At 43.0% G+C, this 20,250-nt stretch overlaps 2 protein-coding genes across 6 annotated transcripts in view; both read right to left on the reverse strand.

Moving 5' to 3' along the window:
- Positions 1-2,009: 2,009 nt before the first annotated feature.
- On the reverse strand, positions 2,010-15,955 carry LOC120035627 (stAR-related lipid transfer protein 3-like). 5 transcript variants are annotated; one of them, XM_038982217.1, is made up of 14 exons: positions 15,889-15,955; positions 12,703-12,923; positions 11,669-11,746; positions 11,388-11,465; positions 11,208-11,261; positions 10,541-10,658; positions 9,740-9,841; positions 9,450-9,598; positions 9,061-9,123; positions 8,169-8,264; positions 4,744-4,823; positions 4,464-4,568; positions 4,172-4,265; positions 2,010-4,063 (listed from the first exon to the last, which is right to left on the reverse strand). In XM_038982217.1, exons 2-14 carry the CDS (start codon positions 12,919-12,921, stop codon positions 3,959-3,961), a joined length of 1,341 nt encoding a protein of 446 aa, XP_038838145.1. In that variant the 5' UTR covers positions 12,922-12,923; positions 15,889-15,955; the 3' UTR covers positions 2,010-3,958. The 5 variants fall into 5 exon arrangements, with proteins under 5 accessions (XP_038838145.1, XP_038838141.1, XP_038838155.1 ...); XM_038982213.1 differs by having other exon boundaries at positions 12,703-12,926; positions 15,889-15,941; XM_038982227.1 differs by lacking the exon at positions 11,669-11,746 and having other exon boundaries at positions 12,703-12,926; positions 15,889-15,941.
- A 491-nt stretch (positions 15,956-16,446) lies between these two features.
- Positions 16,447-20,250, reverse strand: part of LOC120035669 (protein phosphatase 1 regulatory subunit 1B-like) — a 41,680-nt gene continuing 37,876 nt past the window's right edge. The window contains exons 5-6 of the mRNA XM_038982240.1: positions 19,354-19,491; positions 16,447-18,366 (exon numbers count right to left, since the gene is read on the reverse strand). Of these exons, the coding sequence (XP_038838168.1) occupies positions 18,230-18,366; positions 19,354-19,491 (275 nt within the window). The 3' untranslated portion in view covers positions 16,447-18,229. The remainder of the gene's footprint in view (positions 18,367-19,353; positions 19,492-20,250) is intronic.

Here is a 20,250-nt window from a genome sequence, read left to right on the forward strand (position 1 = left end):
AGATAAGGTCTAGTGTCCAGATATGGTTAAACTCTTCAAAACAAGAGGAAAAACGGTACCGTTTTTCAAGTCCTATCCAGGTACAGGACAGGTAAGAAGGGAAAAAAATGTCCTCTCCACCGGTGTAGTTGGTCACACTATATCCACCTCTTTCTGTCTACCAGTTCCCTGTTGTGGCTGCTGAGGATAGGTGACCCAGTGGTGTAGAATGAGGGCTTGGAACCTTGGTCACACCCTCCGAGTTTGATTCCAAAACAATATCCACAGGAGCAAAGAGAAAAAGTTTGTCAAGCACTCACAGAGCTGTTGAACACCCACGATTCTCGCTCTGTTAATACCCTGCCTCCACACTGACAAAATTAGTTTCAAGACAAATATCTCATTCAGACAGAAACTATTCTAAAAGAGAGTCAAGAGTGAACAGGTCATTTTCAACTAGTTTCCAGACACAAAAGTTACAGATCTATGGGTTCAAATCTCCATCCGACATCCACCCTGTATATACTAGTGTGGAATCCTCTTCTCATTCCAGGTCCCGATGTCTGAGGTCCAGAAGAGGTAGCTAGCTAGGGTCTCCAAATCCTGGCCCAGAGACTTTCCTCCTGGAAAAGAGAAGCTGGAAGAGAAGATGACCCAGGGAATGTATCAGCACAAAGAGAGTACCGAGTAGCCGCTCCCCTCTTACTCATCACCACAGATCCACACAAGACCCAACTCAGTCACAACCCAGTCATGTGAGCCGAACGATCCTCTGCCCCCCAGCAGCAATAGCAAGGCCCTAGCTCCTGTACCCCCACTTTGCTGCCCACATTCTTATCTCCTTTATCCATCCAATCATATACACTTAAAACTACATACTCCACAGATGAAAGAAGCCTAGGCTACATATTTCAAACAAAACAAGCTTTTGTTTAGGGAATGTACTGCTTCGAAGTAAAATATTTGTTGTTAGATGTCATCGCCCCTAGGCCAATAATCTGGATGTATTCTAAACATAGTGGAAATGGTAAAATAGCAAATATATCAGAGAACTGTTTCATCAGTAAACAAGATAATCAGTGCTCCTATTATAAAAAGACTAGATTCTATCCATGCAGAATGGACCTCTTTTTATTCTAGACTAAATGTACGCTTGGTTCACAAAATTATCTCTACCCAAATTCTGTATCTTGTTATCTACCACACTCCAAAAGGCAAAAAAGGACAACATAGTGTAACTGTTAATGGACAGCTCCCATGACAGGGTGACTTTCATGTGAGGCCAACTTTAGTCAGTGTTATAATCATGATATAAACACCTCAGCCTCAAGCACACAGAGAAGCATACAAATTGTAGACAGGGTGAGAAAGAGGGAGACTGAGAAAAATGGAGTGTGACCATGTTCATTAGGGAACGCAAGAAGAAACTTTTTAAAACAATAAGTGTTTCTTATTGGACAGCCTGGTCTCAGACTAGGCGTAACATAGTAAACGAAAATCCGGGATGCTCATATTAGTATGACATGTCACGTTTGGTATGGTTACATAACACCCAAGGTTACTTAAGGCAAAAATGAAAGTAGTGTGGTTGGTCGGCCATATAACGTAAACGTCTAGCAAACCAAAGGTTGCTGTGGACAAGTCCAGGTAGTCTCTCCATGTTCCCGTCCTCTTTGTTCAGTTTGGCACCTAATGGACAAAATCCTGTATTTTGCCTGCATCAACCCAATTAACAAACACACAGTGGTTTAAAATCAACTGCTTGTGACCCCAGACACCTTCCCTGTCAAGTCTTCCTTTTCAGCGGAGTCACTCCTAACATCACAAGCGTACATTTTGTAAATCGGGCCTTTCTATGTAGGCCTACAGGATAACCTACTCACCCAGGCATCTTGGACAGTTTGTGTTACAGGGTTGAGGGGTTGGTTAACTGGAAAGGCTGAGAAATGGCATCTTGGACAATTTGTGTTACAGGGTTGAGGGGTTGGTTTACTGGAAAGGCTGAGAAATGAGAGTCAGGACGTTTAATCTATAACTAATTTCTAAATTTTATTAGAGATTCGAGGTGGGCTAATCTTCTGTTTAAAAAAAATACAGTTGGTCAGTATCCTGTTAAAATGTTTGAAAACGATCTTAAATTGACACATTTTTGTAAATGATCTGCAGTTCGTATGATTTCAAAACATTAGAACAATCATAGAAATGAAAACATACAAAACTGAAAAAGAAACCTTTAGCAAACAAGTGATATTGTAGTAATAGATCCTAACAGTGAAAGAAAAGTGTGGTCACAGTGACACTATGCCCATTTCTGTCACTGTGACAAAGGCACCAAAAAAACCAACTGCTTTCTCAGCCCAATTATTAGTTAAGGGATTTACAGAACTGGTTTAAGTGTGAAACTCCCACTCACACAGATGGCAAACTGTTCAAATTAACTTCAGACTTTCTTTTTCGTCTTCATGGAAATCGAAGACCTTATTTTCACTTTCAGACAGCCCGTAAAAAAAAAATGTAACATTGTTTCTTTGTTCAACATGTTGTGTTTCTGTTCTGATACAATAATGATGTAGCTAAGCCTGTTAACTAGGGACCTAAAATAGAGTGGAGCCAAAAACAGAACAAGTTCCAATTATGACTTTTTAAAACTTTTTTTTACAGGACTGCAAGGCATGAGAGGGGAACATGAGTTCTCACAAGCGTAATGTTCAATAACCTGACATACCAGACATTCAGCACTGCATCAACATGCACACAGCAGGCTGATGGCTGAAGGTTGTGATATGCGAAGCAGCTTGCTTTGCCATCGAGGAGCTGTCATATTTTTATTACATACAGACAGTAGAGAATCAGAACTCCAATTATAGTCAATTTCAATATTGCATCCACCACAATGATAAATGTTTAACATAAATAATCACATAACTCAATTTACTGCCACTTCTCCGTCTATAGTATGTCTGCAGTAAAGGCTTATTTCAGAAGGCTGCGATACATTTACCAATACAGTTACAATTTAGATCAACCATCATTAAGGGCAGATGGATTCCCTCTAGCTAAAAAGGCCACTAAAGGCTTGGCACAGAAGAGTACAGTATCTGAAACTCTTTATGAACCCGTGAGCGACCGATAAGTCATCACAACCACCCATCTTGAGCTCCATTAAGTAGGTGGTCTCCCGTTGTTAGTAGATCAGTGGTGGTGTCGCCCCCTAGTGGCTGGAGGACCACAGCACTCCTACAGTCAGCTTCCATGGATAACAGTACAGTGAGGGCCAACGAGGACAAAAAGGGACACACTGTGGGTTCATCGTGTTCCAACAGCTCAATTTTTGTTCATAATGTGGTCATGTGCAGCGGTTTCCCCGGTTACAAGAAAATAACAGTGAAGACAGTGGAAAAATAACAAGAAAAAAGCAAAACAGACAGTCTATGGCTAAAATATATGTGCGGTAGGATAAGGCTCAGAGTTAGCGGTCTGATGCAGCAAACTCAGTCATTGCACCAGTTCTGTTCCAGTGAGAGAGGGAAAAAAACCTACGCAGTCAAAAAGACGTCCACCTTCATCAAGTCTCGTCAAGCATAGTCCTAATCCGACCTCCATTACACTTTCAATACTGTTAGACGTCTTGGCTAGAGGGAGATGCATCCAGCACTAGCGTCCGAGTGAGAGAAACAGCAGAAAAGTTACATAAAAATGTGTGTAACTATGTTTAAAAACAACAAGGAGTCAATGGGAGAGGAGGAACACAGCCCCAGACCTCCTCACATCTAAAAGACCGGTGAAAGTGCAGACACAGCAGTCTCCCATCTGCTAGGCTGTTGACTTTCCTCTAGTCTAAGTAAGTTTGATATCCACCATAATCTCAGGTGCACTTCCAAATGTAGGTGTTCCTAAACATCTGCAGTAGCACCACCAAACCTGCGGTGGCGCTGTGGGTTGCAGGCATCCAGCTTCCCTACAGGAAGTAAGTGGGCATCTAGCGAGTGGACCGTAGGTCAGTGATGCGCTGGCGTAGATGGGCCATAAACTCAAACATGGTGGCAGCCAGACTCTGGTGGATAAGGTAGCGGGGCAGTCGACCCTGAGACAAAACAAGATCAGACATGAAAGTTATACTGCTTCTCCAGCCCACCGACAATATATCAAAGCAACAAGCACACGCAAACCATCCTTAACAGTCTGTTCTTACCTTGAGGTCTGTGTTGAGCACCCAGATAAAAGTACAAACCGAGGGGTTACTGCTGGACTTCAGGACCACAAACCCTCCTGGACCATTCTCACCTCTAGGGAAGAGAAGAGAGAGGAGAGGGGTGGATGGTAGGGAGGAGAGAGAGAGGAGAGAGGAGAGTGGAGAGAAGAGAGAGAGAGGAGAGGGATGGTAGTATCACATATCGGCTAATTAGCATGAATGGTTTGGTTGACATGATCTGCTTTCAGTATTGTTCCCAGTGAAATGAGGCTGTCTAGAGGCAAGGCCAGACCTGACATAGCGACTGTGCGGAGGCTTGGCGCCATGGTCGGTTGCCATGCCAGCAGAGATGTAGCAGTCTCGTTTGCGTTCCACCCGCCTCACATTCACAAAGTCCCTGAGGGATACAAGGACATGAATTACTGTTACATTCAAAACATGGACAAAACGAGGGTTGGCACCCTATATAAAATGGCACCCTATATAATGTACTACTTCTGACCCAAAGAAGTGCACCACATAGGGAACGGGGTGACTCCATATTCGAGGTAGTCCATGTTGTGTTGAGTTACCTGGCAGACACTACCCCCCCTGCTGCTCCGGAAGAGATATCGTACGACACCAGGGTGTTGTCATCCACTCTCTGGAGGATCTAAAGGAACAAATGGAGAGCAATGTCAGCCTTTGGCATCATTTCTTCCCCCTCACCTTTATTTACTTAACCAGGTAGGCTAGTTGCGAACAAGTTCTCATTTACAACTGCGACCTGGCCAAGATAAAGCAAAGCAGTGCGACAAAAACAACAGAGTTACACATGGAATAAACAAACGTACAGTCAATAACACAATAGAAAAATATGTATACAGTGTGTGCAAATGAAGTAAAGAGGTAAGGCAATATATAGGCCAATAGTGGCGAAGTAATTACAATTTAGCAAATTACACTGGAGTGATAGATGTGCAGATGAGGATGTGCAAGTAGAAATACTGGTGTGCAAAAGAGCAGAAAAACAAAAACAAATATAGGATGAGGTAGGTAGTTGGTTGGATGGGCTATTTACAGATGGGCTGTGTACAGCTGCAGCGATCTGTATGCACTGGAAATGGAAGGAAAGGCAGCCAATGAGGTGTTGGCTTTGGGGGTGACCAGTGAAATATACCTGCTGGAGCGCGTGCTACGGGTGGGTATTGCTATGGTGACCAGTGAGCTGAGAAGGCGGAGCTTTACCTAGCAAAGACTTATAGATGACCTGGAGCCAGTGGGTTTGGTTTCAAATATGAAGCGAGGGCCAGCCAACGAGAGCATACAGGTCGCAGTGGTGGGTAGTATATGGGGCTTTGGTGACAAAACGGATGGCACTGTGATAGACCGCATCCAATTTGCTGAGTAGAGTGTTGGAGGCTATTTTGTAAATGACATTGCCGAAGTCAAGGATTGGTAAAATAGTCCGTTTTACGAGGGTATGTTTGGCAGCATGAGTGAAGGAGGCTTTGTTGTGAAATAGGAAGCCATTTCTAAATTTAATTTTGGATTGGAGATGCTTAATATGAGTCTGGAAGGAGAGTTTATAGCCAGACACCTAGCTATTTATAGTTGTCCACATATTCTAAGTCAGAACCGTCCAGAGTAGTGATACTTGTCGGGCGGGCCGGCAGCGATCGGTTGAAGAGCATGCATTTCATTTTACTAGCATTTAAAAGCAGTTGGAGGCCACGGAAGGAGAGTTGTATGGCATTGAAGCTCGTCTGGAGGTTAGTTAACACAGTGCCCAAAGAAGGGCCAGATGTATACAGAATGGTGTCGTCTGCATAGAGGTGGATCAGAGAATCACCCGCAGCAAGAGCGACATCGTTGATATATACAGAGAAAAGAGTCGGCCCAAGAATTGAACCCTGTTGCACCCCCAATGAGACTGCTAGAGGTCCGGACAACAGGCCCTCCGATTTGACACACTGAACTCTATCTGAGAAGTAGTTAGTGAACCAGGCGAGGCAGTCATTAAAGAAACTAAGGCTGTTGAGTCTGCTGATAAGAATACGGGGATTGACAGAGTCAAAAGCCTTGGCCAGGTCGATGAAAACGGCTGCACAGTACTGTCTTTTATCGATGGCGGTTATGATATCGTTTAGGACCTTGAGCGTGACAGAGGTGCACTTGTGACCAGCTCGGAAACCAGATTGCACAGCGGAGAAGGTACGGTGGGATTCGAAATGGTCGGTGATCTGTTTGTTCACTTGGCTTTCGAAGACTTTAGAAAGGCAGGGCAGGATGGATATAGGTCTGTAACAGTTTGGGTATAGAGTGTCTCCTCCTTTGAAGAGGGGGATGAAAGCGGCCGCTTTCCAATCTTTAGGAATCTCAGACGATACGAAAGAGAGGTTGAACAGGCTAGTAATAGGTGTTGCAACAATGGCGGCGGATAGTTTTAGGAAGAGAGGGTCCAGATTGTCTAGCCCAGCTGATTTGTAGGGATCCAGATTTTGCAGCCCTATCAGAACATCAGCTGTCTGGATTTGGGTGAAGGGGAAGCGGGGGGGTGCAGAGCTGTTGGCCGGGGTTGGGGTAGCCAGGTGGAAAGCATGGCCAGCCGTAGAGAAATGCTTATTGAAATTCTTGATTATCGTGGATTTATCAGTGGTGACAGTGTTTCCTAGTCTCAGTGCAGTGGGCAGCTGGGAGGAGGTACTCTTAAGCTCCATGGAGCTTTTCGGAATTAGTGCTGCAGGATGCAAATTTCTGTTTGAAAAAGCTAGCCTTTGCTTTCTTAACCGACTGTGTGTTTTGGTTCCTGACTTCCCTGAAAAGTTGCATATCACGAGGACTAGTTGAAGCTAGTGCAGTACGCCACAGGGTGTTTTTGTGCTGGTCAAGGGCAGTCAAGTCTGGAGTGAACCAAGGGCTATATCTGTTCTTAGTTGTACATTTTTTTGAAAGGGGCATGCTTATTTAAGATGGTGAGGAAAGCACTTTTAAAGAACAACCAGGCATCCTCTAGTGACAGGATGAGGTCAATATCCTTCCAGGATACCCGGGCCAGGTTGTTTAGGAAGGCCTGCTCACAGAAGTGTTTTAGGGAGCGTTTAACAGTGATGAGGGGTGGTCGTTTGATCGCGGACCCATAACGGATACAGGCAATGATCGCTGAGATCCTGGTTGAAAACAGCAGAGGTGTATTTAGAGGGCAAGTTGATCAGGATGATATCAAATCAAGTTTATTTTATATAGCCCTTCGTACATCAGCTAATATCTCGAAGTGCTGCTATGAGGGTGCCCATGTTTACGGATTTGGGGTTGTACCTGGTAGGTTCCTTGATCATTTGTGTGAGATTGAGGGCATCTAGCTTAGATTGTAGGACGGCCGGGGTGTTAAGCATATCCCAATTTAGGTCACCTAGCAGTACGAACTCTGACGATAGATGGGGGGGCAATCAATTCACATATGGTGTCCAGGGCACAGCTGGGAGCTGAGGGGCGTCTATAACAAGTGGCAACAGTGAGGGACTTATTTCTGGAGAGATTGGATCTTTAAAAGTAGAAGCTCGAACTGTTTGGACATAGACCTGGATAGTATGACAGAACTCTGCAGGCTCTCTCTACAGTAGATTGCAATTCCACCCCCTTTAGCAGTTCTGTCTTGATGGAAAATGTTGTAATTGGGGATGGAAATTTCAGAATTTTTGGTGGCCTTCCTAAGCCAGGATTCAGACACGGCTAGGACATCAGGGTTGGTGGAGTGTGCTAAAGCAATGAATAAAGCAAACTTAGGGAGGTTTCTGATGTTAACATGCATGAAACCAAGGCTTTTACGGTTGCAGAAGTCAACAAATGAGAGCGCCTGGGGACATAGGTTAACCTCTACATCACCATCATACGGGCCACAACAACTTATCCGAATCATAACAAATTGGTTTTCACAGTAGATTCACTGTACTAGGTTAAGCCTGTTTGTCTGATGACTGGTCATGAGAAAAAGAGGAGACAGGATAGTGTAGGTTACCTGGCAGCCAGAAACAGTTTTGTTCCACTGGGCCATCTTCTCTGGCTGTAAGATCACCTCCTGGTACACCAGCTCTGCTGGACACTGCATGAAGGCCTGGGACAGACAACACACAAACACATAGCTATAAATACAAAACCTATCAAACAGTCTAAGAAGACCTTGAATATACGATATACAGTGCCTTCAGAAAGTATTGAAACCCCTTGACTTTTTCCACATTTTGTTACATTACAACCTTATTCTAAAATGGATTAAATCATTTTTTCCCCTCATCATGCACTGTCAAAGTGTGTGCCTTTCCAAATCATGTCCAATTGAATTGTAACCTTTATTTAACTAGGCAAATCAGTTAAGAACAAATTCTCATTTACAATGATGGCCTACACCGCCCAAACCTGGCGACACTGGGCCAATTGTGCGCCGCCCTATGGGACTACCAATCACGGCCGGTTGTGATAGAGCCTGGATTCGAACCAGGGTGCTGTAGTGACGTCTCTAGCACTGACATGAAGTGCCTTAGACCACTGCGCATCTAGAATTTACCACAGGTGGACTCCAAACAAGTTGTAGAAACATCAAGGATGATCAATGGAAACTGGATGCACCGGAGCTCAACTTCAAGTCTCATATTTATGTTTTTCTTATATATTTACAAAAATGTCGAACAGCCTGTTTTTTGCTTTGTCATTATGGGGTATTGTGTGTAGATTGCTGAAGAAAAATATTTAATCCATTCTAGAATAAGGCTGTAACAAAATGCGGAAAAAGTCAAGGGGTGTGAATACTTTCCGAAGGCATATAGCCCAATGTGCCAAATACTTACACCAGACAAGCCACACGTTATGAAAGCAAAGGCCATACACAGAAATAAACAGCGATGACCATGTACCTTGAGAATGAAGGTCTTTCCATGGAAGGGGATCTCCAGTGTGTACACAGAATCCCCCGCGTCCTGACAAAAGGAGAAACAACGACATATTAGCAACATCCAGTAAATCTGTCACTATTAAACCATCTTGTGTCCAACCCACAAACTAACAGGTACAACAACAAGTAGCTAACTAGAAGCAACTGGCGCACAGGTGTCACTCATTCCATGGAGGGCCAAGTGTATGCTCCTCCCTTGTACTTGATTGACCAATGAAGGTCACTGATTAGCTAGGAACTCCCCTCACCTGATTGTCTAGGTCTTAACTAGATACAAATTGAAATAACAGAAACCTGCAGACACTCAGCCCTTCATGGAATGAGTTTGACGCCCCTGAACTAGCCACTCACATTGTTCTTCTCAAACTTCCAGTTCTCCTCCTGGGCCAGGATCTGTTCCACCACGGCCATGGCCTCTTTACCCTGCCTCACCAGCTCCTTCTCCTGGGGGGAGACTGCCCTGCGACCCAGCCCCTCCTCATCCAGGTCCTCCTCAGACCCTGACCAGCATAACACAGGTAGCATGGAGATTAGTTAGGTAAGAGACAGCGGAAAGGTGAAACAAAGAAAGAGAGACATGGAAGATTGAGAAAGACATTGAGAATTATAAGGGAGAGAGAAAGGGAGATGTAGTGTGGTACCTGCGAGGGATTCAGGTGGAGAGTAGAACTGTCCTTCAGACACAGCGCGTGGGTAGATCATGGAAGCTCGCTCCGACGCTGCGTTCACTGCTGCTAGGTAGGCTGAGGGAGACAGAGACCATCTTTCTTTGTTTCACCTTTACGCTGTCTGGGGCGGCAGGGTAGCCTAGTTGTTAGAGCGTTGGTCTAGTAACTGAAAGGTTGCAAGTTCAAATCCCCGAGCTGACAAGGTACAAATCTGTCATTCTGCCCCTGAACAAGGCAGTTAACCCACTGTTCCTAGGCCGTCATTGTAAATAAGAATTTGTTCTTAACTGACTTGTCCAATTTGTAAGTCGCTCTGGATAAGAGCGTCTGCTAAATGACTTAAATGTAAATGTAAAAGACTATCTTCCTCTCCTCTTTGTCCATTCCATTATCCAATGCATCATTCCATCCCTACTTCTGTATGTCTACTACAACCCACTTCCTCCTTCTGAAGGGATTTCCTGAGGGCACAAACCTTCAAATTAAATTAATTTATAAAGCCCTTCTTACATCAGCTGATATCTCAAAGTGCTGTACAGAAACCCAGCCTAAAACCCCAAACAGCAAGCAATGCAGGTGTAGAAGCACGGTGGCTAGGAAAAACTCCCTAGAAAGGCCAGAACCTAGGAAGAAACCTAGAGAGGAACCAGGCTATGAGGGGTGGCCAGTCCTCTTCTTCTGCATATTCATGTGCTTTCTGGCAAAATGACTGAACAAACATTTCCAGGAGTTTCCACTGACCCATTCAAATGTATCCATCGCTCTGTGACTCACCTCTCTCATCACCAGCCTCTATGGAGAGCACCTTGAAGTCCAGGAACCACGTCTCCAGCCACGCCACCACAAAGGATGTGATGGGTAACACATAGCCAAAGGCATTCTGGGATAGCAGCTGTGTGAGGAATGACATGTCAGTCTGAGACAAGTGGTATATATAGGCTACATCCCAAATGGCACCCTAATCCCTATTTAGTTCACTACTTTTGACCAGGGTCAAAAGTAGTGCACTAGAGGAAAGGGTGGCATTTGGGACTGTACCATACACTTGTGTAGACAGCCATATCCCATTTGAATAAACACTACTACTTATGCCATTTCTGAGAAATTATGCTGAGCAGTATCTTGACAACAGCAACATTTTGTCTCCTTCCCTTCGTTATGAATAAATAGCAAAGAGATTGTAGGGGTGTGTGGCTTCCGGCTGTCGACACGGCGCGTAGACACAGAGGGCAGAAGAAAGGCTTAACTCAGATCAGAATAGATTTGAATATATAATCCCCACCATGCTGAATACACAGTAAAGGTCAACTGCAGACAAACTGACAATATATTCATGTTCTAATTGAATAGAGAAGTGAAAATGTGAAGTGGCCCAGAACACAGACAAGTGTGGAGCTCAGTCAAAACTGTTTCTGGTAAGAGAAGAGGGGGAGGCACTCACATTGGAGAGAATGACTTTGGCTACAAGGAAGGAGCTTGTCACTAGAGTGGTGATCTATGAGAATGAAACACTGTTAAAAACAATGAGCTTTCACAGCTGGTATTGGGTGAGAGCAGTCAGCCCACCACATATGACCATCAGTCCATCTAGGTAACAGTCCGTCTCAAGGAGCGCTCTTACCGCAATCACCCACCAGTGCCTCAGACGCAGAGCAGCATAGCCCAACTGGAGACACAGGAAACGAAACAAGGCAAGGAGCTATGGTGGAGAGAAAAAAAGACAAAACCAGAAAACAGTAAAACAAAGTTATTTCCGTACGTGATCGTGAGAGCTGGCCATGACGACTTTGCTGTCAATAAAGGCACGCGTCGGCATGTGAATAACCGCGACAGTACGCTCAGTTCATTCAAACGTACGACTTTCGGACCCAGTACAATTATAGCTTGATCGTTTACACTCACAAAGATGTCAAAGAAGGAGGACTGAAAGTTGTACTTGACAACCTCCAGCTCAAGGCTCTGCCAAATGGAGTTATTGATCTGCAGTGGGACAAAGCAAGAGTAGAACCACATGTAAAACATGCAGCCAGAGGCAGGCTCTTCCTATAACATACATACATACCATCATCATTAGGGGACCGCTGACATAATGACAGAAAGTAACTGACACACACGGAGAGAAAATAACCTAAAGTAAACTGTTAACAGCTCTGCTGGGAATCTGACTAACAATCGTGTTCACATTTTTAAGGAAGTGGTAAAGAGATGAGAGCAATACACTGAGTATATAAAACATTAAGAACGCTTGCTCTTTCCATGACAGACCGACCAGGCGAACGCTATGATCCCTCGTTGATGTCACTTGTTAAATCCTCTTCAAATCAGTTTAGATGAAGAGGAAGAGACAGGTTAAAGAAGGATTTTTAAGCATTGAGACATGAATTGTGTATGTATGCTTTTTAAAGGGTGAATGGGCAAGAAAAAAGATTTAAGTGCCCTTGAACAGGGTATGGTAGTAGGTGCCAGGCGTACCGGTTTGTGTCAAGAACTGCAACACTGCTGGGTTTTTTTTACACTCAACAGTTGCCCGTGTGTATCAAGAATGGTCCAATGGTCCACAAAGGACATCCAGCCAACTTGACAGTCAACACGGGAAAGGGAAGGCCAGCATCCCTGTGGAACGCTTTCGACACCTTGTAGAGGAAGCGGTTCTTAATGTTTGGTATACTCAGTGTATACCCTGTGGTTCACACACACAATATATATACAATTGGCATAATATAGAACAATGAAAATAAGTACGGAGAGTGATACTGAGAAAAAGTCAAAAACAAGGGGCAGAGCGTTGTCCAGGTTAGGGTTTGGCCGGGGTAGGGTTTGGCCGGGGTAGACCGTCATCGTAAATAATAATTTGTTCTTAACTGACTTGCCTGGTTAAACAAAACAAAAAATAAATAAAATAAGAGTAGAAATAGATTGACAATGAGTGAACTCACATTGAGCTCGATGATCCACAGCAGGGAGATGAAGAGGAGGTCAAAGGTGACAAAGAGACAAAAGGTGCGACGGACGTCCGAGATGACCTTCTTCTCCCCAGGGGGCACCACCAGGTAGTGGGGGGAGGGGAGGGATACAGTGGTGGAGTAGGACGCATTCAGAGAGGCGATGGCAGGAAGGCTCCCCCCAAACTCCCCATAGTCCACTCCGCCCGGCATTACTACTGAGAGAGGGGCCAATCCACATGGGACAGAGAGAGGGGGAGTAATGGTGAGGTGTGGCCAGTGAGCTGATCTCTCAGAAGCAGATTAAGCCTAGTCCTGGACTAAAAAGCTATTTGAATGGAGTATATGTGTCTGGGAAACTGGCCCAGTGTTTAGGGATATAAGAAGAGGAAAATCACAGGGTAAATCCATTTGAATTCAATCACTTTTTGACAGCATCCGTTTAAATTTAAACAAAACTTTCTATACATGTTTGCCCATGGAAGAAGTGGTCAGAAAGTGATTTTTTGGTACTGAATGCCAAAACATTCAGGAGAAGAAGGTGCTCAAAGTTGACCCATTTTGCATACCCCACCCTACCATGAGACATCCATGTCTTCATCACTGGAAAAGATAAACGGTGGAGTTTGCTACAATTTAAAAGCTTACAAAAAACAGTGTTGTCGAACTATGACTATTTCTTGAAAAAACAAGTTTAACGTAAATTCTAAAAACACAAATGGCATTTTTTTTTTATATTCTCATGCACTACGTGGTCAAAAGTATGAGGACACCTGCTCATTGAACATCTCATTCCAAAAACATGGGCATTAATATAGAGCTGGTCCCCCTTTTGCTGCTTTAACAGGATATCTGGGAAGACTTTCCACCAGATGTTGGATCATTGCTGATGGGACTTTCTTCCATTCAGCCACAAGAGCATCAGTGAGGTTGGGCGACTAGGCCTGGCTCGCAGTCGGCGTTACAATTCATCCCAAAGGTGTTTGATGGGGTTGAGGTCAAGGCTCTGTACAGGCCAGTCAAGTTCTTCCACACCAATCTCGACAGACCATTTCTGTATGGACCTCACTTTGTGTACGGGGGCGATGTCATGCTGTAACAGGAAAGGGACTTCCCCAAACTGTTGCCACAAAGTTGGAAGCACAGAATCGTCTACAATGTCATTGGGGCCTTGCACGAACCATGAAAAGCAGCCTCAGACCATTATTCCTCCTCCACCAAACTTTACAGTTGGCACTATGCATTGGGGCAGGTAATGTACTCCTGGCATCTGCCAAACCCAGATTCGTCAGTCAGACTGCCAGATGGTGAAGCGTGATTCATCACTCCCGAGAACGTGTTTCCACTGCTCCAGAGTCCAATTGCGAGCATTACACCATTCCAGACGACGCTTGGTATTGCACATGGTGATCTTAGGCTTGTGTGCAGCTGCTCGGCCATGGAAACCCATTTCATGAAGCTCCCGACAAACAGTTATTGTGCCAACCTTGCTTTCCAAAAGGCAGTTTGGAACTCGGTAGTGAGTGTTGCAACCAAGGACAGACGATTTTACGTGCTTCAGCACTCGGCGGTCCCGTTCTGTGAGTTTGTGTGGCCTACCACTTCGCGGCTGAGCCGTTGTTGCTCCTAGACGTTTCCACTTCACACTAACAGCACAGAAATTTGACAAACTGACTTGTTAGAATAAGAATAAGGCCGGAACAAAATGTGAAAATAGTCAAGGGGTCTGAATACTTTCTGTCTGAATACTTTCCGAATGCACTGTACTGTATTCTAGTCAAGGCCATCTTATTCAACTATTGCTGTGCATATACTATTGTATCTTATGTATTCTTCAGATATACTATATTTTCTATCCACATACTGCTTATACATCACACACACACACACACTTATTTATACTCCGGACTCAGACATGGCTTGTTCTAATATGTCTATATTTCTTAATTCCATTCTTTTACTTTTAAATTAGCTTGTATTGTTAGATATTACAGCACTGTTGGAGCTAGGAAACCACACATTTCGCCACACCCACAATAACATCTGCTAATTATGTGTATAGGCGACCAATAACATTTGATTTGATCAGCATCAATGATGATATTCTATTCTAGACAGAAGATCATACAGAATTATTGCCTGATGATCTTCTGAATTTCCCAATACCCTGTTTGTAAGCTTTTAAATGATATCAATCTTAACAGTTTATCTTTTCCAGTGATGAAGATATGGATGTCTCATTGTATGCAAAAACGGGTCAACTTTGAGCACCTTTATCTCTTTGATGTTTTGTCAGTCAGGTACAAAAAGTGCCGTCAAAAAGTGATTGAATTCAAATGTAAATACCTCAAGGAAAACGTAACACAACACAGTGTTTTCAGTAAAAAGGCATACATGCACGGAAAGCGTAAAAGATGATCGATTTTGTCAATCAACAAGAGTTGATATTAACAGTGATGGCCGGCCCACCCTCTAATAAAGTAAACAAGTTACTTCGAACAATCGACTGTTAGAGATAACAATAAATGCTGTTGATTTATCGGATTCTGAGTAGGCCTATTTACAGTATTGATTAACATGGAATGTATCAGTTGAAGACTAAACACATTAGGCTAAATTACCCTCCTACAGACAAGCAACTTAACCCTGAGATCTGGCCTGTGTACCGCCAGCCAAATTACATAAGTGACCAACGTGAATGAGTTATGCTCAGACAGTCATATCAAAACCAGTCGACATAAATCACTGCAATAGAAATGGTACTAAAACTGTACAATAACTAGGTCACGTTACATAGCTAACTAGCTACGGTAGATAGCTAGTTAGCTAACCAGCTAGCTGACAGCTAAACTGAAACTGGCTAGCTACAACTGGATTAGCAATACATGCAGGTTCCGTTTACGTACACACATGTACAATTGGTATATAATACTGGGGGTAATATTTAATTGAAAAAGGCTTGCATTACAATTGGAGCAAACAACAGTGCTAGCGCTGTTTTTAGCATTACCATTAGCTAGCTAACAAAATAGCCACAGTATACACCCCATTATACACCCCATGAATATATTACAATTAAATATAAATAAATATGATACAACTTTGACATCTGAACAATGACCACATGAAATTGGTTTGAATTTAAAAAGGAAATACTGTAGTCATGAGCCTTTAACTCACCTGATTTAGTACATCATCATCGACGAAACGTTTCTTCCGGGAATACCTTCTACATGAAACGGGTCACTATCTCACTTCCGGTTTAGATTTGTGGTAATCTGGTTTTAATGTCTATGGTGGTACAATGTTAGCTATTTGTTTTTCATCTGACAGTAGCATTAGGCTACTTAAGCTACAAATGCAATATTAAAGGACCTACCATTATATTTGTCTATTGTTGCAATAACTTATCAGTCCAAAGAAATTAATTAGCATACTTTCTAGGAAGCCTATTTTTAATTTGTCAGCTGACTTTGCCAGTTTTGTTTTCCATGAGGGTGTTTTCTGACATACTCCACAAGAAGAACATACCATCTGAGAAGCAACCAGACAGCATTCCAAGTATCAGAATTCCTTCTGGAATGTGGGTCATGTTCATTCATTCCATCATAGGGTGTGAAATACTGACCATCTTGTGGCAATAATTTTGTGCGGTCATATATATTATTTTATAAAGTATATTTTTCAAAGTTTTAGGATTTTAAAATTAGTTTCACACACCAGAACACACACACAAAGTAATTTCAAATCAGGAAAATGTGTTTATTTAGATATTGTTATTGTTGCTCACATTGAAATGTCTACATCTTTAACAAGTACAGAAAAAAGAATTAAAACAAAAAGTGGAATAAAGAAGAATAAAGAAGAATAGTGCGATTAGAGTTCATTCTTGCCATGGCACTCGTCTATTGACCATAGAGGATAGATAGACTTGGAGAAGGAGAGGATGCTCACTCCAGCCAGACAATGGAGGGAGTAAGTCTCAACACTTTGTCCAACAAAAAGAGAATCAAAACAATGACTATATATTAACAGTTGGTACAGATTGAGACATTCAACTGTGACACTACAACAAATGTATTCTGCTGACTCAAGCAATCCTGCAGTTGGAGAACAGATGTGATGGAAATAAAGAAAACTGTTTATTAGACTGACATGATCAATTCTGAGGGTGAATATTTTTATATTCAAATGTGTCATTCCATTTCAGCAGGACGAGAGAGAGTGAGAGAGAGTCACTATGTATTGTATTGTCTGCGTTGTTTTTCATGACAATATGAAAAACACAGTTATCCAAGTTGTGACTAAAAGGTTACTAAACTTTGTGACAATTGTTCAACAGAGAGAGACCATATACCGCTATGTTGACTAATAGGTCTTTACACAGGAAATGATTTAAACAAACAAACAATAAGAATCAGATTCGGTATACAAAATGAAAACATTTTTTTTCTCACAAAAAAACTAAATTGGACTACTTTTACAAAAGCATGGCATCCTCACATACACCCAGAATACACCATTGACACAACTAGCTTTGATGGGCACCAAAAATAACTTCAAATGCATCACAAATAAATGTTTCAAATGCATTACAAATCTAGATCCTTTCAATTATATAGATGCATATTATCTGAAGGCCTATGCAGTGCACAGTTTATTGTATGTGAATCCATGTCAATACACACACTCTGGTTATTCTACATCCCCTATCTTGCCACAAGATGGCAGTATCTGCTCACTTCTTCCAAGAACAAAATCTCAATATGATTAGGCTGCAGAGATATCCAATCTAGGCCAGAGTGAAATTTGGTACACATAATACAGGTCTTTGTGATTTTGAAAGGAACCCATATGGGAGTCTGTATTATCACATCTGCACAGTAATGGAGCAGCTTTAGAATATAGTCTGGACCGATAGTCAGAGACTGATGATATCTCCTCTGTGTGTGTGTGTGTGTGTGTGTGTGTGTGTGTGTGTGTGTGTGTGTGTGTGTGTGTGTGTGTGTGTGTGTGTGTGTGTGTGTGTGTGTGTGTGTGTGTGTGTGTGTGTGTGTGTGTGTGTGTGTTCTATACTGAAGCTGTTCATCAGCATTTGTCCGTTTACAGTTATTTTGAGTGTCATGTGTAGTTGATATTTCTAGCCATTATTCCATTGCTCTGTAACATTAAAGAGCAAAGCTAGAAAGTAAGAAGTGAATGAATGGTTCCCCTGACATGGAAGAGAAGACTAGCGTTGCAGTGAGGGACCTCAAGGTCACAGTGACCTTGATGACCTTGCCCTATCCATTAATGCCCTATCCATTAATGTACTGATTTTTTGATTTTTTTTGCTCACAGATATGCTAACAGTACCTACCTACATTCATTAATTCATTGAATTTGAATATGCACCATTCAAACTTAGAAGCTCTCTTTCTCACTCACACGTTCACACATTAAATCACTCATTCATTCACTCAATCATTTACACATCTGCAACCATCCATCTCTCCCTTCCTTTTTTTGGTTTAAAGTAGTGTTAAAACTTTACACTTTTGCGCACTTTCTTTGCCTTCTCCTCTGTCTTTTCTTCCGTCTTTTCCTCTTCTTTCTCTTTCTCTTCCTCCTCTTCATCCGGCTTCTCTGATTGATCTGTGGTGCTGGTCGCTTGGGGGTCTAAGGAGACAAGAGGTGACGTCAAAGAACAGCAGCACACACTGGTCTCCTTCAAATCAAACCACTAACCTTTTACACAAGTAAGCTTGATGACTACTTAGATTTGTGGATTTTGATGTTTCAGAAAAGACATGCAGGGAAGGTAAACAAACAGCACTAGGGAAAAGAGGTTAATCAATTTATGGGACATCATAATAACTCTACTCCCAAACCAGTCTATGGTAATCTGGTTCTACCTGTCATTTCCTGGTCGGGCATATGCCTCCTGTGAGTGTGTGTGTAGAAATACATGTGTGTGAAACATGGTATACAGGTCTAAATCATACCAGTACATATGAAAGTGTCTTCTGTATAAATGTGCATGTGTATGCAGGCCTAATTAGGCAATTGCTCTAGTTAGGATAGTCACATCCTACTTCAAAGTATCTTTAAGAGTCCCTGTCTAGCGATGTGTGACACTACAGCCACTCTGCAACCGTGTTGCGTTCAAACGACAGATTTACAGAAAAATGATGACAGTAATAGCCAATGAAACAGCGTTTAACGATGCTACAGGGGAGATTTCACTAGGAAGCTCTGCCATCTGGGCTGGCAGCCCAGCATCAGTACTGATGCCACAGAGAAAGCAGATAGACTGTTAGCCGTGGCTAAGCATCTCTGGCCCCTGACTGGCACAGGGCAGGATGGGAGCACAGGGAGGTCTGCTGTGCTCTCTGATAGATTTGGTGGAGTGATGCTAATATGTGCTAATATAATATCACTGCTACTTGTCGCAGAGAAAAGTTTATCTGAGGCCCTGCTGTTTTGAACATGGCATAGTGCAACGTTCATCCCATTTGACTTAAAAGTGGGCACTGAATAACAATGGCTATACACACAGCTAAACATGTAAGCCGGTTACACCATTGGTCAAAGCATCAATGCGATTATATGAGTGAGTGTATATAGTGTGTTACTGGTTGACCGTGTATGGAATCCCTATCTCACCAGCAGCTTTGGTGGGGAATCTCTCCTCCCTCTCCTCATGACAGGGGTAGTCGTCGTACTCCTCCCCCTCAAAGGGGTCTTCCAAGGGGGGGTAGACACCCAGGTTCTGCATGTGTGCCTCAGCCATCTTCTGGACGGCTGGACGCACACATACACATGATACTCAGGATGACACACAGGGACAAAGGGAGAGAGGGATCGGTTGTTTTGGGTTTACCAGGCTTCAACACTGTCAACGGTACCATGCGTCATATGGGCTTTCAGATGCATGCCAGACAGACAGATAAGCAGCCAGCCAATCACCCAACAAGACAGACAGACATACAGACAAATTTAAAGGCAGAATAGCCAGCACTTTCAGGTTTTGCAGTTTGTAATGGACTGGTATAATACATTTGTGTCCTATATATACACGTATTTACTCTTTCCTGCATTTGTTTTTATCCTTTAATTTCTCCTGTCTGGTCCTCTGTTCTTTTGCTCTCTAAAAAAATGCAGACTCATCCTGCTCTCTCTTAATCCCACTCTGTCTAGGTCACCTTGGTGCCTCTCTCTCTCTCTCTCTCTCTCTCTCTCTCTCTCTCTCTCTCTCTCTCTCTCTCTCTCTCTCTCTCTCTCTCTCTCTCTCTCTCTCTCTCTCTCTCTCTCTCTCTCTCTCTCTCTCTCTCTCTCTCTCTCTCTCTCTCTCTCTCTCTCTCTCTCTCTCTCTCTCTCTCTCTCTCTCTCTCAGCTAATGAAGAATCGAATACTGATACAGGAACAAAGACTGGGTTATTATAATAACACTCTACACGCATATAGTAATCCCCCTTTAATTCTTTAATTAAAATCTACTGGTCTTACTAGCACATGCTCTATGTTTATGGCTCTGCGTGAAACAACAAGTATGAAGCAACA

This window comes from Salvelinus namaycush, chromosome 3 (assembly GCF_016432855.1).
Source record: "Salvelinus namaycush isolate Seneca chromosome 3, SaNama_1.0, whole genome shotgun sequence".
Taxonomy (NCBI): Eukaryota; Metazoa; Chordata; class Actinopteri; order Salmoniformes; family Salmonidae; genus Salvelinus; species Salvelinus namaycush.